At 54.7% G+C, this 18,579-nt stretch overlaps 2 protein-coding genes across 4 annotated transcripts; both read left to right on the top strand.

The window, feature by feature from the left end:
- Nucleotides 1-6,030: 6,030 nt before the first annotated feature.
- Nfkbie (NFKB inhibitor epsilon) lies at nucleotides 6,031-13,758 on the top strand. The gene is made up of 6 exons (XM_028890716.2): nucleotides 6,031-6,648; nucleotides 8,826-8,928; nucleotides 9,574-9,796; nucleotides 10,736-10,824; nucleotides 10,987-11,226; nucleotides 12,572-13,758. The coding sequence occupies exons 1-6, from the start codon at nucleotides 6,281-6,283 to the stop codon at nucleotides 12,635-12,637; spliced, it is 1,089 nt and encodes a 362-aa protein (XP_028746549.1). The 5' UTR covers nucleotides 6,031-6,280; the 3' UTR covers nucleotides 12,638-13,758.
- A 757-nt stretch (nucleotides 13,759-14,515) lies between these two features.
- Slc35b2 (solute carrier family 35 member B2) lies at nucleotides 14,516-18,361 on the top strand. Of its 3 annotated transcripts, none has more exons than XM_028890696.2 (4): nucleotides 14,516-14,646; nucleotides 15,159-15,352; nucleotides 15,519-15,673; nucleotides 16,949-18,361. In XM_028890696.2, the coding sequence occupies exons 1-4, from the start codon at nucleotides 14,636-14,638 to the stop codon at nucleotides 17,882-17,884; spliced, it is 1,296 nt and encodes a 431-aa protein (XP_028746529.1). In that variant the 5' UTR covers nucleotides 14,516-14,635; the 3' UTR covers nucleotides 17,885-18,361. The 3 variants fall into 3 exon arrangements, with proteins under 3 accessions (XP_028746529.1, XP_037055387.1, XP_028746530.1); XM_037199492.1 differs by lacking the exon at nucleotides 14,516-14,646 and adding an exon at nucleotides 14,728-14,778 and having other exon boundaries at nucleotides 15,523-15,673; XM_028890697.2 differs by lacking the exon at nucleotides 14,516-14,646 and adding an exon at nucleotides 14,759-14,778.
- Nucleotides 18,362-18,579: the final 218 nt, after the last annotated feature.

Genomic DNA, 18,579 nt, shown 5'->3' on the forward strand with positions numbered 1-18,579 from the left:
GCTGCAGCGGCCGGCTCGGGGTGCGGGGCGCCGGCCGCTCTGCGGCGGAACCGGCGGGGACCGTGCGCGGCGCGGGGGATGGGGCCGGGTCGCGGCCGTGCGGGGACGGGGTGGGGGGAGCACCGAGGGCCGCCGGCTCTCACCTCCTCTCGGGCGGGCCCTCGTCCGCCGCTGCCATGGGCTCCTCCGGGACCCGGAGCCGCCACCGCCGCCGCCGCCGCCGGCGCTCTCTCCGCGGCCGAGCCAGGGGGGACATGGCGTAGAGGGGCGCGTCGAGCTCAGGACCTCCCGGGGGGCTGCCAGGGGCCGGGGGCATCCTGCGCTGGCACTGGGGAGGGGGCGCGAGGGGCGGGGCCCTCTCTGCTCCCCACCCCCGCCGGGGGGGAGGGGGCCTAGAAAGGGCACGGACGGGGGGGCCGGAGGTAGGGGGATGGGTGGGAGGGCGGGCTGGAGGGCCGGGCTGGGGGGCCGGGGCCGGGGCGGGTGTCACCTTGAGGCCCTCGCGGCGCCGCTCCGCCTCCCGCCCGCTCCCGCCGCCGCCTTTTGTCTGAGCCGAGCTGGAGCCAGCGCGCCCCCCCTCTTCCTCCCAGTGCAGCAGAGCCCCGCCCCCGGCCCCCCAAACTCCGCCTTCACCAAGCCTTCCTAATAACCACCACCACCACCACACCGCCAAAGGGGTGAAGCAACAGGGGCTCCCCGCGCCCTCTCCCTCAGCCCTGCTCACCGCATCTTCCTCCTGCCTGCCCATCCTGGGAGGCTCGCAGCATCAGCTCCTCTCCAGCTGCCCTCGCTGGAAGGGCCCTGGGGAGGCGACCAGCATCCCTCTCCCATCCTCAAGTCCTTGGGGCTGAAGGCTGGGGAGAGGAAAAGGAGTCTGGGCATCCTAGGGAAGACCCTTAGTCCTAACTGCGTGGTGAAGGCGTACGTCAGGAACCGGACTCCAGGGGGATGGGATAGGGTGGCAGGGAAAACGCCGAAGCTAGATTCCAGAAAGGACTACTAGAGGGCAGAGACTGGAAGCCCCTGACAAGGGTAGCCCCAGAAAAGCAATGAAGTGTGTCCAGTGCCCTAAGCTAGGGGTCAAGGACACACCTGAGTTCTAACTCTCCGTTCTGGCTCTGCGACCTTAGACAAGCGCCGTCTCCCTCTGCGCCCCCATTGCCTCCCCACCAGGCTGCCAGGGTGGGGAGGCAAAGTCACAGACCGCAGGCAAGCTGAGTGACTGCAGGCAGCCAAGCCCTCTGTGCCACCCACCCATCCCCTGCTGTTCTTCCCCGCATTGCCTGGGACACACACGAGACTGACACTTTCTCAGGCATGCGTTCCTGGGTCCATCCATAAATGATCAAGTACTCGGCACCTACTGTGTGTCGTGTACAGAAATAAAATATAATTTCCTACCCTCAAGAAACACCGTCTAGGCCGCGCAGTGGTGGCGCACGACTTTTTAATCCCAGCACTTGGGAGGCAGAGGCAGGCAGATCTCTGTAAGTTCGAGGCCAGTCTGGTCCATGGAGCGAGCGAGTTCCAGGACAGCCAGGGCTGTTACACAGAGAAACTCTGTCTTGATAAACCAAAAAAAAAAAAAAAAAAAAAAAAAAAAGGAAGCACTTCTAACTGGGAAGACATGCAATCCAATCTTTATAATAAGAGTGTGATGAAGGGCAGGCATGGTCACTGTGTGTGTGGTCACTGTACCATCCTACTGTGACTAGGGTCTTTGACATACAATGACTGTTCTTCCTTACCCATGGGGAACCAAGCATATGGAGGGCAAGGAGCGCTTGTGGAGTCTCCTGCCCACACCCACAGAATTACTCCTAGAATTCAGATCTTTCTTGGGAAAAAAAAAAAAGTTCATGAAGGGGTGACATACTTCTGAGGCAGGAGGATCAATACTTTGAGGACAGCCTGGACTACATACCAAAACACTGTCCAAAAAGGCAGGGGAGGTAGGTTGGCCAGGCGGCGGTGGCACACACCTTTAATCCTAGCAGAGGCAGAGGCAGGCGGATCTCTGTGAGTTCGAAGGCAGCCTGGTCTATAAAGCAAGTTCCAGGGCAGTCAAGACTGTTACACAGAGAAAACCTGTCTCGAAAACACCCAAAAGAAAGCGGGGTGGGGGTGGAGGGTGGGGATAGTAGGGTGGGGGTGGAGGGTAGGGGGTAGTCGGGTGGGGCTGTAGCTCAGGGGTGTAACACTTGTCTAACGTGTGGAGCCCTAGTTTGACCCCCAGGACTGGAGTCCCTTTAGAGCAGGAAGTAGCCTTAAGCAGTTTTGATACCTGGTCTTTGGGGACAGGAAGTAAGCCTCCTCTGGACCAGGAGACCCACTCCCTACATCCCTACCCTGCCTCTGTCTCAGCTCTCCTATCCCTCCCTTCCCAAGTGAGGACCTGCGACTTTCTGGCCCCTACTGCTTTGAAGTATCAGCCTGAATGACCCTCTTCCGGTCAAAAAGTCCATTCTTTCCCCCAAACAGGATGTAGTCTCCAAAAGGGAGAGCTCCCCATCCACACCCGTGACACAAGAGGAATCTCTCTTGGTGGCTCCTTCCAGTGGCTCCCACCCACCTCACCGCCAACTCCAGCCCCTCACTCTGGCTCCAGCCTGTCTCGCCATATTCAGACCTGCCTGCACAGACACTGGCCTTATTTAGTAGTGATCTTCCTGGTACCCATCCACTGTCTCTACGTCAGGGGACACTGGAAGAGAGACAGTGTCAACTTTGGTCAACTCCAGAACTCCCAAGAGACACCCCCCCCCCCATCTTCTCTGGTCATAGCCAATATCCTTCCCTGGAAGCTCCAGAAAATGGGGGTAGTGGAAGGAGCTGACCGCCTGGTCACCATGGAAACTGGGCCTGTTTCTCTGAAGATAAGCCTAGCTCAGTGGATGGAGGTGGAGAGTAGAACCATCCAAAGGGAACCGAGGACACCAGCCCAGACGGAGGGGCTGAGTGGCCACACCTGGGAGAGGACTGTTCTTAAGGAAAGTCAGGACCCGACCAAACTGCAGCCTGAGTCAAAGCCCAGGGCCATCCCTTCAGATAACACTGGCCCTGGGGTCCTCCCCACCCCGGGAGTGACAGAAAGGCTCTGTCAGAGCACTGGCGCTGGGGCCGGGGCCGGGGTGGCTCGATGCTGCCCTCATGTGGTCAATAAGGGGGTTGCCACATCTGTTAGGGCTCAGGACCAGTTGGGTTGGAATAGCCATCTTCAAATTGTGAATTAGAAAGGTGGTCCCTGCACTCTCCGGAGTCCTGTGCCCTTGCAGGGTGCGCAGGTTCCACCATCAGTGAGATTTAGATCCTGATAAGAATTTCATTGAAGAAAACGTATAAAACATAGTTGTTGTTTTTTTTTAAACTGTAGCTAATATAGTTGCTTAAATTTTGAGAATGGGAAAAGAGGTTGAAAACTTCTGACCCTAATGTGTTGCTGTTTTGATTGATTGGGGTGTTCGTTTGGGGGTATCATGCTAAGGATCGAACCCAAGGCATTGCGTTTACCAGGGAAGCGTTCTACGTTTGAGCTACATTCCTAATAGATAGATACCTCAGTTCCTGGGCTGTCCTGGCAGGATTCCAATCTGCCTTTGCTTAGCATGTCCCCTTGCTGGTCCTCCAGTTGAATGGAGGACAGTGGGTGAGAAGAGGTGCCTCTCTTCTCATTTCTTCCCCCCACCCCATCTCCAGCTCAGACTGAACCATCTCTGCCCCTCTCCCCGCTGAGTAAGTAGTTGGCCCTACTGGGTGACAAGCATTCTAAGTTGCCAGAAACTTTAAAAGATTTATGTGTTTTTACTTTATATGTGTGAGTGTCTTGCCTGTACGAGTGTGTGCATGCCGTGTTCATGCCACGTGCCCATGGAGGTCAGAAGAGGGCATCGGATCAGACATCAGATTGTAGGTGGTTGTTACCCGCCCCTGTGGGTGCTGGGAACTGAACCTGGGCCCTTTTCAGGAGCAGCCAGTGTTCTTAACTGCGGGAGCCTCTCTCCAGCCCCTGCCAGAAACTTTTAGAAGGCTGGATTGTTTTTTTCTTGTGGTGATGGTGATGGTAATGGTGAAAATGATAATGACTGTTGGTTATTACTGTTACTGTGGTTATTGATCTGTCTCTCACATTAGAGACTATCGGATATACAAAAACAGCTCCACATATGTTTGCAAATGAGTGAATGGCTAGATGAGTAAGTGAGGTTCCCGGGAAAGGGGCAGAATGGCTCAGTAGCTATCTACCCCAGCTTCCCCTCTCTAGGGCTAGGACTGCAACAAAGCTGCTCCCTTGGTTGGTGAGGACCTTCTAAGGGTATATTGGTAGCCCAAGGAAAGAGCAGCAGAAAGCTCCAGCTAAGGGCTTACCTGGGGGGGGGGTGCTCTCTCCAACCCAGCTATGTCGAGGAAAAGAAGGACAGGGAGAGAAAGATGTTTCATGACTGGGGCTGGGTGGAGACCTCAACAGTGTCAGGGGCCTCCCCATGCTGGCCCCACTGTGAGGAACTAAACTTCTCTGACTACTGGGGTAGTCAGATACTGTACCCACCAAAGGCAAGTGCACCACCCTGTGAGGAAGAAGAAACCACATGACCACCATGACTTGTTAGACAAGTCTGCCCCAGAAAACCCACTTCTCCAAATCACATCCTCCTGCCAAATCTATGATCTGGGGAGCTGACACAGGAGACTGTCTATAAAGATTCCCCAGGGAAAAGCTGCTTTCCTAAAGATAATGAAGTGTACCCCTCCCTAACCAGACCCCTGGGCACTGATAGTATAAGATGGAGAGACAAGAGAAATTGAGAAAAAACAGGCAGAGGGTAGGAAGCCAAGCCTCCCCATCTGACTGGTCTTATGTCCACTTGACAGGAGATAGTTGTGTGAAAGGAGGGAACCTCAATTAAAATGCCTCCATAAAATCAACTCTAGCGGGGGGGCTGGAGAGGTGGCTCAGAGGTTAAGAGCACTGACTGCTCTTCCAGAGGTCCTGAGTTCAATTCCCAGTAACTACATGGTGGCTCACAACCATCTGTAATGAAATCTGGTGCCCTCTTCCAGTGCAGGGATGCAGGCAGAACACTGTATACACAATAGATAGATAGATAGATAGATAGATAGATAGAGTTCACAACCATCTGTAATGAAATCTGGTGCCTTCTTCCAGCCTGCAGGGATGCAGGCAGAACACTGTATGCATAATAAATAAATAAATAAATAAATAAATAAATAAATAAATAAATTTTTTTTAAAAGATCAACTGTAAAGCAATTCTTAATTAGTGACTGATGGGGAGGGCCCAGCCCATTCTGGTGGTCCTGGGTTCTATAAGAAAGCAGGCGGAGCAAGCCATGAGAAGCAAGTCAGTAAGCAGCACCCCTGCATGGCCTCTGCATCCACTCCTGTCTCCAGGATCTTGCTCTGTTTGAGTTCCTGTCCCGACTTTCTTCAATGATGAACAGTGATGTGGAAGTGTAAGCTGACGAAAAACCATAAAAAAAAAAAAAAAAAAAAGAACCTAATGTGGAAGTGTAAGCTGAATAAACCCTTTCCTCCCCAACTTGGTTTTTGATCATGGTGTTTCCTCAGAGCAATAGAAACTCTAACACACCATCCCACCAACCTATGCAGTCTCCCCACAAAGCAGCGAGTTTGTGCAGAAAACCAAGAAACACACTTTTTAAACGATGAACACAATGAAATGTGTTCACGAACACATGAAATACACTTTTCAAACGATGAACTCAATGAAAGGAAGACACAGAACTAAAAGGACAAACGAAAGAATGCATGGAATTAATGAATGAACTAAAAAGGAAGAGTGAAATGAATGACGAACGAACGAATGAATGAATGAATGAATGAGTGAATGGGCGAAACAATCAACGCAGGAGTGAGTCAAGACTTGGTAACCAGGGACTCCCAGCCTACGCAAGCGGCAGGGGGATTCCGGAGGGGCGGGGCTCTACCCGGAAGCGCCTTTGAGGGGGCGGGGCTGTGGGCGTGGTGGCTGTCCGCCCCTTATGGGCCCGGGGGCGGGGCAAGAGAGAAGACTGGACTAGGGACCGTTCAGCTGCCCAAAGCATCCGCTGCGGTGGACCTGGCCGGAGCCCCGGACCTCTCGCGCTTCGTGTCCGTTCCTGGCGCCTGCACAGCGGGTAATGAGAGCGCTCGGAGAGGGACTCTGGTTCTGCTAGGCGGACCCGCAAACCCGGAAAAGCGCGCAGCACATCTCAGAGTTAGACCCCCCTGGACCCCGGACGCCCGGGCTGGCGCGGCCGGCATGTCGGATGCGCGGAAGGGGCCGGACGAGGCGGACGACGGCCAGTGCGACTCCGGCATAGAGTCGCTGCGCTCTCTGCGCTCCTTGCCCGAGCCTGCTGCGTCCCCAGGCTCCGGACCATCGCACAGAGGCTGTCCACAGCCCTGGAGCCATCCTCCAGAGACCCACAAGGAACCAGGGGAGAAAGAAGATGCAGATGGAGAGCGGGCGGACTCCACCTATGCTTCCTCCTCTCTCACTGAGTCCTTGCCCTTGCTGGGGAGACCTGAAGTGGAGGACCCGGCCCCAGACTCACCGCTGCCCCACACGGAGGTACTGAGCCCTCAGCAACTCGAAGCGCTCACATACATCTCTGAGGATGGAGACACGTGAGTAAACTGGATAGGCTGAGACAAGATGCTCACAGTCAGAGCCTCCACAGGGGTGGCTGAGCATCCCACCACCATCATCACCTGAGAGGATAGACCCTCAAAGCACCCTCCCTGGAAGGGCCAGCCCTCTTCTCCAAACTCCAAACTTAACTCGTAGCCTACTTTTTTAAGCTGTAGTCAGGTTCAGCCCAAAAGACCAGACACCATCTCCCTCTTTGGGGAGTGGGCAGAGCTAGCAGGGCCCTTAGAACCTAGAACGCCCAGCTAGAATCTTAAAAATCTACCAGTGACCCACCCCTGGGAAGAGAAATTCCCCACAACCAATTCAGTTTTTGTTTTTCTTCTTGGGAGAGGGGATGTCCCTGTTTGCTCAATATTTGAGATCCCAGTGCCTGGCTTCACAACGCCCTATCCCGAGGAACAAAGGACAACACCAGGTTACAGGTGCCATTTGAACCCAGGAAGTTGAGTTAAGGGTGCTCCCAGGTTGCCTGTTTGGAATTGGTCCCAAAAGACGGGTGAGTAGACTGAGAATTCTTGCCCCAACAAACAGGATAGGCAGCTGGCTGCCCCAGCTCACTTCCTCCTCCTCTGAGAAAAGGGAAGTGATGGCTATGGCTTGGTGTCAGCCTCCCCAACACCCTGCACCTCCTGAGCTCCCCAAATTCTCCTCCCTGTCCTGTCTTCATTTTCCTTTTCCTCCCCTAGGCCCAGCTGGAGTCAGGTGTAGCTGGACTGAGGCAATCAAGTGTAGCCAGTATGGGAATGGCCTTAGGTAGAAGAACATGCTAGCAGAGGGAGTGACTGGGCTTTGGAGATGATAGACAGAAGAGGGGCAGTTGGAGTCCCAGATGAGAGATGCTGGAATGCAGGGGGTACCTGTTTCGACCTGCTTGTTGGAGATGTGGGGGTCTCGGGTGGGTATTGGCAAAGATAGTCTCCACCCTGTGTGTGGGAGAGAGCAGGTTAGGTTTTCGTACTTTGTCCCTGGGTCGCAAACCCTTAGCCCAGAACCTCAGAGTTTGGGGAGCTCCATGCACAACTTCTCCTACCCTCCTTTGTGAGCCTCGGAGCTCCAGCCTTGACCGTCTGGTTAGAGACAGGTGCTGTGTGTATGCAGAGAAGCATCGGGGCCCCCCCACCCCCAGCAGAGCTCTTTCCTCCTTTGGAGGTGGCTGGACTGTGGAAAGTGTGGAAGTGGGAAAGGAGGGGGGAGGAGGGGAGGCTGAGGGGGAGAGGGAGGTGGCTGCAGGGAATGTGACCCAGAGAGCAGGCCCTGGCCGAGGGGATTTCCAGAGTGGTTCCTCCCTCCCTCGTCACTCTCTCCTGGCCTTCTCCACCGCCTGCCGACAGCCAAAGCTTGCCCCTCTTCCTCCTGAGTGTCCCCCTCCCTAGCCCAGACAGGCCTTTAGCCAAGTTGCCCCCAGGCAGCTGTCCAGGTCTAGACCGTTGAACCCTGGCTTTCATTCTCCCCACCTGCTGTGGGGAAACCCCAAGACTGGAACTTCCCATCCCAGATGCCCCAGTTACTCCTGTCACCCCCTGGCCATCAAACACATTCCCTGCACTGCACCCAGCTCCCCTCAGAGCTGTACTTAGGAGAGGGTTTCTGACCAGGCCCCCGCCGCCAGCGGCCTGTGCAGGATGAGGAATGGCCCTTTGACTCATGGGTAGGGCAGCCGATCAAGATGTCGTGCTTGTCCTCTTCCCTCCCTGGGAATGTGTGACATTGAGTTGCTGGGGGGAACCCCACATCTGCCTCCTCCTCCTCCTGTACTCCCCGTTGTGGGGAGGTGGGTAACTCAGCCCTGGAAACCCCCTCCGAGTGCCTCCAGCAGCTTTCAATTTAGCTGCAGCCGGCCTGGCAAGGCCCTGGGGGCAGAAGGGAGCTGGGTGTGGGCAAGCTGGCCAGGAAGGCTGTTACCCCGTCAGCACCCTGCCCCCATGCCCACCCAGCCAAGGCCCTCCACAGGTCTAGCCATCAGATCTTGGTGCTCCCACATCCAGAATCCTGGCTTCCTGTGCCAACCCCTTACTTCCTGGCCCAAACTCTCACTTCCTGCACCGACTTGGTTGTGGGTGGCTCGTTAGAGGTTGGTGCATTCATTCTAACCCCAAGCCCCCGGCACGCCCTCTCTGGCCGGGGCCCTGACCCTAGCCCTCTCCTGCTCCAGGCTGCTCCACTTGGCCGTGATTCACGAAGCCCCGGCAGTGCTGTTCTGTTGCCTGGCTTTCCTGCCCCAGGAAGTCCTGGACATTCAGAACAACCTTTACCAGGTGAGTAGAGGGAGAAAGCTGTGTCCAGATACCTGTCTGTAACCTGGTCACCAAATCCAGCAGCCACAACCAGAGACCATAGGAAGCCATCTGCCAGACAGAGCCAGCAGCTGCGTCACAGAGACAGACGAGGGAGATGTGGCCTCTGCCCACGCACGAGGTGCTGGCAGCCCCGCCACCAGCACCGAATTGTACAGCATGAAAACAGTTGTACTGAAGATCACAGCAGCTTCAGTGGGGGCTGGTGTCTTTGAGGGACAGGCAAAGAGGGCCACATAAGAGTTGACATCTTAACTGAGCCTTAAAGGAGAGAGCAAGTGGTGAGAGAGAGACTGTCCTGACCTGTCCTCTCCTCACCCAACCCCTGCAGACCAGACCCTGAGGATAACACAGATGTCTCCAGAGGATGAGGGACTTAGAGCAGGGGGCTCTGTTTCCCTTATCCTGCTACCAGAATTGGAGTCCCAAGCACTTGGGGGGGGTCCTTGGGAGTAATTTCATGGAAAATCCAACTCTGGCTTTTACAGCTACTTTCAGAGACGATACTAGGACTTAAAGATGGTTGTACCCCGTCCCCAAACATGTTCTCAGAGACAGGAGCCTGCTGCAGTGGCCCTGTGACCCTGTGACCCTCTGTGCCTGCAGACAGCACTCCATCTGGCTGTGCACCTGGACCAGCCCGATATCGTCCGGGCGCTGGTGCTGAAGGGAGCCAGCCGAATACTCCAGGACCAGCATGGTGATACAGCCCTGCATGTAGCCTGCCGGCGCCAGAATCTGGCCTGCGCCTGCTGCCTGCTGAAGGAGCAGCCAGAGCCAGGAAGGGAGCCCTCTCACCCCCTGGACCTCCAGCTGAAGAACTGGCAAGGTGCAAGTAGCCCCAGGGCTTGGGGGGCACCTTGGGGTAGCCGGGCCCGTGACAGGAAAGGGAGGTGCCTGCCTGCAGCTCCCCCCCCCAAGACACTTTGAGCACTCAATTCAGCCTTACTAAAGGACTGAGGGAATGATTTGTTTGAGAATGTACCCAGTGCCTGCAGTGTGACGAGCAGACATCTAAATCTTGCCCTAAAGATATTTAATTCAGTAGCAATTGGATGAACAAAGGAACTCCCTTTCTGTGGGCCACACATGGTCGTAGGGGCAGAGCCTACATCTGTGAGCAAAACTAAGGAAGAGGGAGGCAGATGATAGCTCTACAAAGTGGATTCTATGTGGGCATTGTAGAGGAGCAGAGGGCGAGCTGGGGGGTGGCGGGGTTGGGGTGATTTGTTTTTTGGTAGGGGGAGGTCAGGGAAGTCCTCAGAGTCAGGAATCTTAGAACAGAACAGACTTGAAAGTGATAGAGGATGTAAGTTTCAGTCTAGGTCTCTATTACAGGCAGGCTTGGAGAAAGGAAGGAGGTTCTAGACCAGAAGGGAAATAGCGAAATCAAGTAAAATAAAAGCCGTGGGGCGAATAGGAAGAAATGGTCCCTGGGCAGAGACTGGGCCCGGGAGGATCCCCAGGCAGGTAAAAGTCTAGAGTTAGCGGGGGTGGGGTATCTGTTGGAAGGATGTGTGCAGTTGGGGCTGTCACTCGGCAGCCTGATCCTTGAAGCATGAAAGTTTCAATAACATGACTGAAAAAATGGAAACTTTGAGTTCCTTTCCTCTCAGACTTCTGAGGGGGTTTTGGGGAGGTTGTATTTTAACAGTCCTGTGATTAGAGGCATTGAGTAGGCAGAGTCCCATGAGGCTAAAGGGTTGGGTAGGCCCTGGAGAAAAGGACCAGTAGACACCAAACAGCATCTCCGCCTATTCCACCTCAGGTCTGGCCTGTCTCCACATCGCCACATTGCAGAGAAACCAAGCACTCATAGAACTGCTGCTTCAGAATGGAGCCGACATTGACGCACAGGTGAGGCTGCCCATCAGGGCGCCACCTGGCCCACCACCCGCCCCCACCTGCTCTAACTGCAGGTCCCCTGTTAGTGTTAAACATGATGACCCCCCATCTGCAGAGCTCAGGCTCAGCATATTACCTCCTAACATTCCAGCTGACACCCCTGTTCCTCTCCAGGAGGCCACCAGTGGAAAGACTGCCCTGCACCTGGCCGTGGAAACCCAGGAGCGCAGCCTGGTACAGTTCCTGCTCCGGGCTGGTGCCCGGGTGGATGCCCGCATGCTCAATGGGTGCACACCTCTGCACCTGGCAGCTGGCCGGGGCCTCAACAGTATCTCCTCCGCTCTTTGTGAGGCTGGTGCCGACTCCCTGCTGCTGAATGTAGAAGATGAGACACCCCAGGACCTGGCTGAGGATGTAAGACACATACGCTCTGCCTTGCAGGGTCTCCTACCCATAACAGAGTTAGGCTCTTTCCTTAGGCGAAGGACTCCAGCCAGGTAACAGTGCTGGGGTCAGGTAGGGGGTGTAGCAGTTGACAGAGTGCTGGCCTAGCATGTAAGAGGCCCTGGGTTCAATGCCCAGCACCACATACAGTGGCATATACCTGCAATTCCAGCACTTGGGAAATGGGGCGGCGGGGGCGGGGGCGGGGTGGAGGATCAAATGCTGAAGGTCCTTCATCTATATAGCAACTTCAAGGCCAGCCTAAGCTACATGAGTTCCTACCTCAACCCCTCTCCTCCCCGAAAGTGCTAGGGCAGAACAGGACTGCTTCTTAACAACTGTGACATCTTGGGCTGTATCTGCCCCTCAGCTAGTTCTCTAAACTGGTCAGGCCCAAAGAGCCCAAACATGGACTCTCACAGGAGTGAATCGGTGAGCAGCTAGATGGAGTATAAAGAGCTATACCTCAGCACCTGTCTGCACTCAGCTTCAGCAAATGTCCGCAGCACACAAATCTATACCTGCTCCAGGTCTTAGACTTTTTTTTTTTTTTTTTTTTTGCTTTTCAAGACAGGGTTTCTCTGTGTAGCCCTGGCTGTCCTGGAACTGGCTTGTTAGACCAGGCTGGCCTCAAACTCAGAGATCCACCTGCCTCTCCTTCCCAAGTACTGGGATTAAAGGCATGCACTGCCACCACCCAGCAAAACTCACATTTTCTATGCATAAAAAAATATTCAGAGCCTGGTGGTGGTGGCACATACCTTTAGTCCCAGCACTGGGGAGACAGAGGCAGACGGATCTCTGTGAGTTCAAGGCCAGCCTGTACTACAGAGTGAGATCCAGGACAGGCACTAAAACTACACAGAGAAACCCTGTCTTGAAAAAAAAAAAATTCAGCCAGGTTTGCTGGCACATGCCTTTCATCCCAGCACTTGAGAGCAAAGGCAGGTAGAGGTCTGTGAGTTAGAGGCCAGTCTGGTCTACAGAGTGAGTTCCAGGACAGGCACCAAAATTACACAGAGAAACTCTCTCAAAAACAAAGAAACAAACAACAATATTCAAAATATATAATGCATGCCCTTCCCCACCCCCCAACAACTCCAACAAAGGATAGTCCAATGGACTGGGTCAGCTCTAAGCCACTCCTGGCTCTGATATTCTGCATGATTTATTTTGGAGCTTGTCTAACGCTTTGGGCCTCTGCCATGCCCAGGTCACTCACTATCTGGGAAGTTAGTATTGACCGAGTTCCTCCCGGCTCCCTACTGCCCTCTCTCCTAACATTAACTCTGTTTCCCTCCATTATCTTTCTCAGCTCCTTTCTTATTTGCCCTTTGATGACCTGAAAATCTCCGGGAAGCCACTGCTGTGTACTGACTGAAGTCTGGACAGGGGGGGGGTTCCACCCCTTCACACCTGGAAGCTGGAGCCACAGCTGCTGCAGCCGGGGCCCAAGCAACGCGCCCCTCTGCTGAGGCCGGAGCCTGGGGCTAGTGTAGTCCTAAAATGAGAGGAAGGATTGCAAATGAGGAAGAACCACTCTGGAAGGAAGAGCTTCCCAGGTGGTCAGGATGGAGAGTCTTGAAAGACCCTCCAACCCCAGGTATCCTGAGTGAAGCCTGCTTGCTCCTGTGGAAGATGGCACGGGCTGAAGTTGCCAACCATCAGGAAAAGAGGGATGAGCAAACGGGACCCTGAGGGGTCTTGCCTAAAACTCCTTTGTGAGTGAGCTTGGGACTGGGGGTTGAACCTCGCGCCCCCAATTGGTAGGCAAGCTTACTATGATGTAGCTCTATCCCCAACCCTCTCTTTACTTTGAATTTTGTGACGGGTCTCACGGAGTGGCCTGAGATGGCCTGGAACTCGCTCTGTAGCAAGCAGTCCTTGTACTAGGATCCTTCTGTCTCAGGCTCCCGAGTAGCTGGGAATATAGGTTTGGTGGCAGTGAGCCTGGGAAAACACACTTATCTAAAGACTTCATGCATAAGGCTCCAAACTGAGCCTTTGGGAAGGGATAATTCTGTAACATGACACTAAGAGAGAGACTTTAAAAAAAAAAAATGTTTCCCTTCTACAGTTGTATTCGTAAGCAGACCTGACCTGTGATCCTGAGGTCAAGGCAGAGAGAAGGAAACTGGCCCCTGAGCAAGGGGAGTTAGAGCCTTGCTGGGTAGGGTAGGAGAACTGAGAGTTCTCAGGCCTGTTTCCTGCCAGCACAGACACCTCTCCTTCATGTGGAACTGCCCAGGGATGGAGAGTGAGAAGGAGGAATATGGAGCCGTGTCCCTGAAGAAGCCTGGGGACGTGGAGGACAAGAGAACTACAGCTCTACTTTTCTTCCCTTAGATTCCACACACTGAGGGCGCTGCTAGGTCACGCCCATGACTGCCATGAAGAACAAGAGGAAAATAAGCCAACATAGTTTCTGATGCTTAGCGCTTATAAACTCTAAGCAAGTGCATCCCGTGAGTGAGACAGCTATTAAAATTATAAACAACTAAATGCATGGTCATAAGTTGCAACGGGAGCTGGGAAGGAAAAACTAGCAAGAACGGGTCAATGGAGTGGGTGGAGAATCATTCTCTGGGTGGCGCAGGGGAAGCTTCAGATGGGTGTCACAGAAATGGGGACATAGAGCCTGGTGGTGGTCACACACCTTTAATCCCGACACTCGGGGCGACAGAGGCACACAGATTGCTGTGAGTTCGAGGCCAGCCTGGTCTACAAAGCAAGTTCCAGGACAGCCAAGGCTACACAGAGAAACCCTGTCTTGGAAAACCAAGAAAGAAACGAAAAATTGTGACGTAGGATGAGCAAAGAAAGGGACAGGGCGTTAGGGGAAGGCCTCCCATGAATTTAAGGAACTGCAAACAGGTCAGCAGGGTTCTACAGGGTTGAGCGAGTGAGTGGGCGAGGAGGACGCACGTGGTCATGCAGAGTCTCGAAGGTCACGGTCACAGGTACTAGGGGGATGATCACTGACCCAGCCGAAAAAGGAAGGAGACATTGTTGGGAAACTGACCTAAGGGGAAGTGCTTAGGTCTCAGATACGCAAAACTCCCGTCCACTAGATGGCAATAGTCGTCCCTGTGTCTGGGACGGCAAGGGTTGATGGCTATGACCAAGCAGGCTGATGAATTGGGAGGGAGTCCCAACCGGGGTTCCCCGCGAGAACGGGGCTGGTCTGCCTCCGGGCCGCGCGGGGGCGCTGTGGCCGGGCGGCTGCGGAGGGGCTCCGGCGGGGAGGAGGCGGGAAGAGCGCGGCACTTCCGCTGGCTGCCTGGCTGGCTGCTGGAGCGGGCGGCGAAGGGAGCGGAGGGAGCGTGCGGCCCGGGGACTCGCATTCCCCGGTCCCCCCTCCGCCCCACGCGGCTGGGCCATGGACGCCAGGTGGGGGGGGCTCGGGCAGCCATGGCCCACGTGACCCAGACCCCGGGGCCACGTGACCCAGACCCCGGGGCTCGGGAGGCGGGGTGGGGTCCTCCGGCTGCAGACCCGCGGAGCGAGCGCTGTCAGGAGCCGGTGTGGATGGGGGCGCGGCGTGTGGCCTGTGTTCCTGGGGGGCTTCGGGGACGTCTCCCGGAGGGGGATGTGGGACTGTGGCGCTCGGGAGCGGGAAGCGGGGGGGCCGCCCGTGGCCTGAGCTGCCCGCGCGCTGGAGGGAACAGAGGCGACCTATGTGGCTGGGCAGGCGGGGCCGCCCCCGGGAAGGGAGGAGGCTCTGCCTGGCCTGCGTCGGACCCCCCGAGAGAGAGAGGGAGAGAGAAGCTCTTTGTCCGTCCCGCTGGACTGCAGCGGAGGGGGCGGGGACGCCACTGGGCACTTCCCTGGTACGGTCCCCTCCGGAGGGCAGAGGGGCTGAAAAGCCGCAACCCTAATCGCTGCTTTGGCTGTCCCAGCAGATGGTGGGCAGTGGTGGTGCTCGCCGCGCTCCCTTCTTTGGGAGCAGGTGGGGAGTCACCCGAAGCCCCTCCGCAGTCCTGGACACAGCTGTGGTTCTTCCGCTTTTTCGTGAATGCTGCTGGCTATGCCAGCTTTATGGTACCTGGCTACCTCCTGGTGCAATATTTAAGACGGAAGAACTACCTGGAGACAGGTAATGTGGTCTAAGGGTGGGGAAATGAGCTAGGTACGGTTGTAGGTGTTGGCGGACATTCAAAGTGGAACGTGGCTTGGGAAGGGAGGGGAGCCAGGTCAGAGAGAGGGGGCTGGCTGGCTGCTCTGGAGAAGGTGTGGAACTTGACTTTGTGTGTCTTCTTCAGGCAGGGGTCTCTGCTTTCCCCTGGTGAAAGCCTGTGTGTTTGGCAATGAGCCCAAGGCCTCTGATGAGATTCCACTGGCTCCCCGGACAGAAGCAGCGGATACTACGCCCTCTTGGCAGATCCTGAAGCTGGTCTTCTGTGCCTCGGGGCTCCAGGTAAGTAGACAGGCTCCCCTTCTCTTCCCAGGTTGGGTCCAGGCAGCCAGGGACTTAATGAAACCAGAGTTGTCCTGCCCACACCAAAGGTTTATTGATTTAGGTATGGTTTATGTCCCTGCAGGATGCAGCCCCACCCTGAAAGTGTTGAAGTATTTTCTGCCTCTTAGCCTTTCTTCCTCCAATACCTGTCCCGACAGTTCACCATCCACATATGTAATGGTGTCTGGTGTGGAAGACAGCCTGTCTTCTCCGTATGTTTTTTCTCTTTGTGCTCTTTTTCTGCTCTGTGTACTGTGTCTAATATATAATCTCACTGACAACATTTTGGGGAAAGCCAGGCATGATAGCACAAGCTGTCATCCCAGCTATTCTGAAGCTGAAGTAGAAGGATGCAAAGTTCAAGGCCTGAGCCTGGTGGCAGTGGTGGCGCACGCTTTTAATTCCAGCACTCTGGAGACAGAGGCAGGAGGATCTCTGTGAGTTGGAGGCCAGCCTAGTCTACTGAGCAAGTCCCAGGACATCCAGAGCCACACGGAGAAACCCTGTCTTGAAGTCCAAAAAAGAAAAGAAAAGAGAGAGAGAAGCCTGAAGGCCTACCCAAGCAATTTAGTGTGAGATTCTGTCAAAACATAAATAAACCGAGCGTTGTGGTGCATTTGTCCCAGCATGTGGGAGGCAGAGCAGGTGGATCTCTGAGTTGGAGACCAGCCTGGTCTACATGTCCAGTTCCAGGATAACTAGGGCTGCATAGTGAAACCCTGTCTCAAAATAATAAATAAATAAATAAAATAATAATGTGAGAGGGGCTCTGGGCATATAACCCAATAGAGCACTTGCCTACCATGCACAAACCTCAGTCAGTCCCAGGACCACACACAAGTTTAGGCAGCCATTCAGCCTTTGTGAGTGGGATGCTCTCACAGGCCATAGTTTGGAGTGGGTCCCAGCCCACCTTATATATATTAGAACTGAAAGTGGCCAGCCCTCTCTGAGGCTTCCAAACATTCCAGTTTATTTTGAATTGGTTCAAAATCAATAAAACTTTTTATGGTATGTGGAGCCAGCTCTAATGGACTTGTGCCATGAGATGGACAGGGTCTGGTCCTAAAGCAGGTGGTGAATTAAAGCTTAGGAAAGAAGCCTCTACTACAGAGGAACCAAAAAGGATGGTGTCAGTTACATCATATGCGAGCATCCCGAGGAAGAGAGAAAACAGACTTCTACCTACTCCTTTTCTTGTTCACTGTTGCCATTCTCCCCTCCACCCCCCAGGTGTCCTATCTGACTTGGGGTGTACTGCAGGAGAGAGTGATGACCGGCAGCTATGGGGCCACAGCCACATCACCAGGCGAGCATTTCACGGACTCACAGTTCCTGGTGCTAATGAACCGTGTGCTGGCACTGATTGTGGCAGGTCTCTACTGTGTCCTACGCAAGCAACCCCGTCATGGTGCCCCCATGTACCGGTACTCTTTCGCCAGTCTGTCAAACGTACTTAGCAGCTGGTGCCAATATGAAGCGCTTAAGTTCGTCAGCTTCCCTACCCAGGTGCTGGCCAAGGCCTCCAAGGTGATTCCTGTCATGATGATGGGAAAGCTGGTGTCCAGGCGAAGCTATGAACACTGGGAATACCTGACTGCAGGCCTCATCTCCATTGGGGTTAGCATGTTTCTGCTGTCCAGCGGACCAGAACCCCGAAGCTCTCCAGCCACCACGCTCTCAGGCTTGGTCCTCCTGGCAGGCTACATCGCTTTTGACAGCTTCACCTCAAACTGGCAGGATGCCCTGTTTGCCTATAAGATGTCCTCAGTGCAGATGATGTTTGGGGTCAATCTGTTCTCCTGTCTCTTCACAGTAGGCTCACTACTGGAGCAGGGCGCCCTACTGGAGGGAGCCCGCTTCATGGGGCGGCACAGTGAGTTTGCACTCCATGCCCTCCTCCTCTCCATCTGCTCTGCCTTCGGTCAGCTCTTCATCTTCTACACCATTGGACAGTTCGGAGCTGCTGTCTTCACCATCATCATGACTCTCCGCCAGGCTATCGCCATCCTTCTCTCCTGCCTCCTCTATGGCCACACTGTCACTGTGGTGGGGGGGCTGGGAGTGGCTGTGGTCTTCACTGCCCTCCTCCTTAGAGTCTATGCCCGGGGCCGTAAGCAGCGGGGAAAGAAGGCCGTGCCAACTGAGCCCCCAGTGCAGAAGGTATGAAGAGGGAAGGACCCTCACTTTCTGTAGCTTCTCAGAGGCGCTGGCTCAAGGGCAGAATATCTTCTATCTCAGTATCCAGCAGAGGATTGGAACCCTGGAGGCAGCCTCTTGCCTTGCCTTAAGAGCCCCACCTACTTTCTTGGAAGTGGCAGTTGTGGGTCTGAGTTACAGTGGTAATCCAGATGGAGCTCCTCCCCCGACCCGGGTCTTGGTTTTAGCTGGCAGACCCATGAACCAGCACCAGGCCTTTGCTTTTTTCCCCTTTAACACCAAGACTGCCAGACACTGGGCAAGGGCAGCACAGAAGTTTACAGGCCCTAATGTAGTTTCCCTGGGGGCTAGTGAAAATGGTGCTGTGCCAAAGGAAACTGAGCCCTGCCCATCCCCCTGGGGCCCTGGTGTTCCTTGCTCAAGTTCCGGTACTTGGGAAATGTCACCTTTTGCTCTTATTTGATTAAACTGCAGCAGTGACTTGGCCATGTGTTCTGGTTGGCTGGAAGGGACTCAAGGGAGGTAGTGTTCAGAGGGCCTACCAAACCAGCCAGGCAAGGCTCACGGCATCTTGAGTGTTACTGTACAAGGAGAACAGGACTGTGTAAAACGGCATCTTCTTTATTTTGCATACTTTTAATTTCAGAACAAAATAAAACAAAACAAAAACCACAATACACAATACCCAACCCTGCTATTCTGTG

Source organism: Peromyscus leucopus, chromosome 16_21, assembly GCF_004664715.2.
Source record: "Peromyscus leucopus breed LL Stock chromosome 16_21, UCI_PerLeu_2.1, whole genome shotgun sequence".
NCBI classification, from domain to species: Eukaryota; Metazoa; Chordata; class Mammalia; order Rodentia; family Cricetidae; genus Peromyscus; species Peromyscus leucopus.

What these genes read in the sequence shown, in the direction of transcription:
- Slc35b2 (XM_028890696.2), top strand. An exon ending in GAAGAACTACCTGGAGACAG is followed by an intron (nt 15,353 to 15,518) that starts GTAATGTGGTCT and finishes TGTCTTCTTCAG; the next exon opens with GCAGGGGTCTCTGCTTTCCC. An exon ending in TCTGTGCCTCGGGGCTCCAG is followed by an intron (nt 15,674 to 16,948) that starts GTAAGTAGACAG and finishes TCCACCCCCCAG; the next exon opens with GTGTCCTATCTGACTTGGGG.
- Nfkbie (XM_028890716.2), top strand. Translation starts at nt 6,281, where the DNA reads ATGTCGGATGCGCGGAAGGGGCCGGACGAGGCGGACGACGGCCAGTGC. An exon ending in ATCTCTGAGGATGGAGACAC is followed by an intron (nt 6,649 to 8,825) that starts GTGAGTAAACTG and finishes CTCCTGCTCCAG; the next exon opens with GCTGCTCCACTTGGCCGTGA. An exon ending in CCCAGGACCTGGCTGAGGAT is followed by an intron (nt 11,227 to 12,571) that starts GTAAGACACATA and finishes TATCTTTCTCAG; the next exon opens with CTCCTTTCTTATTTGCCCTT.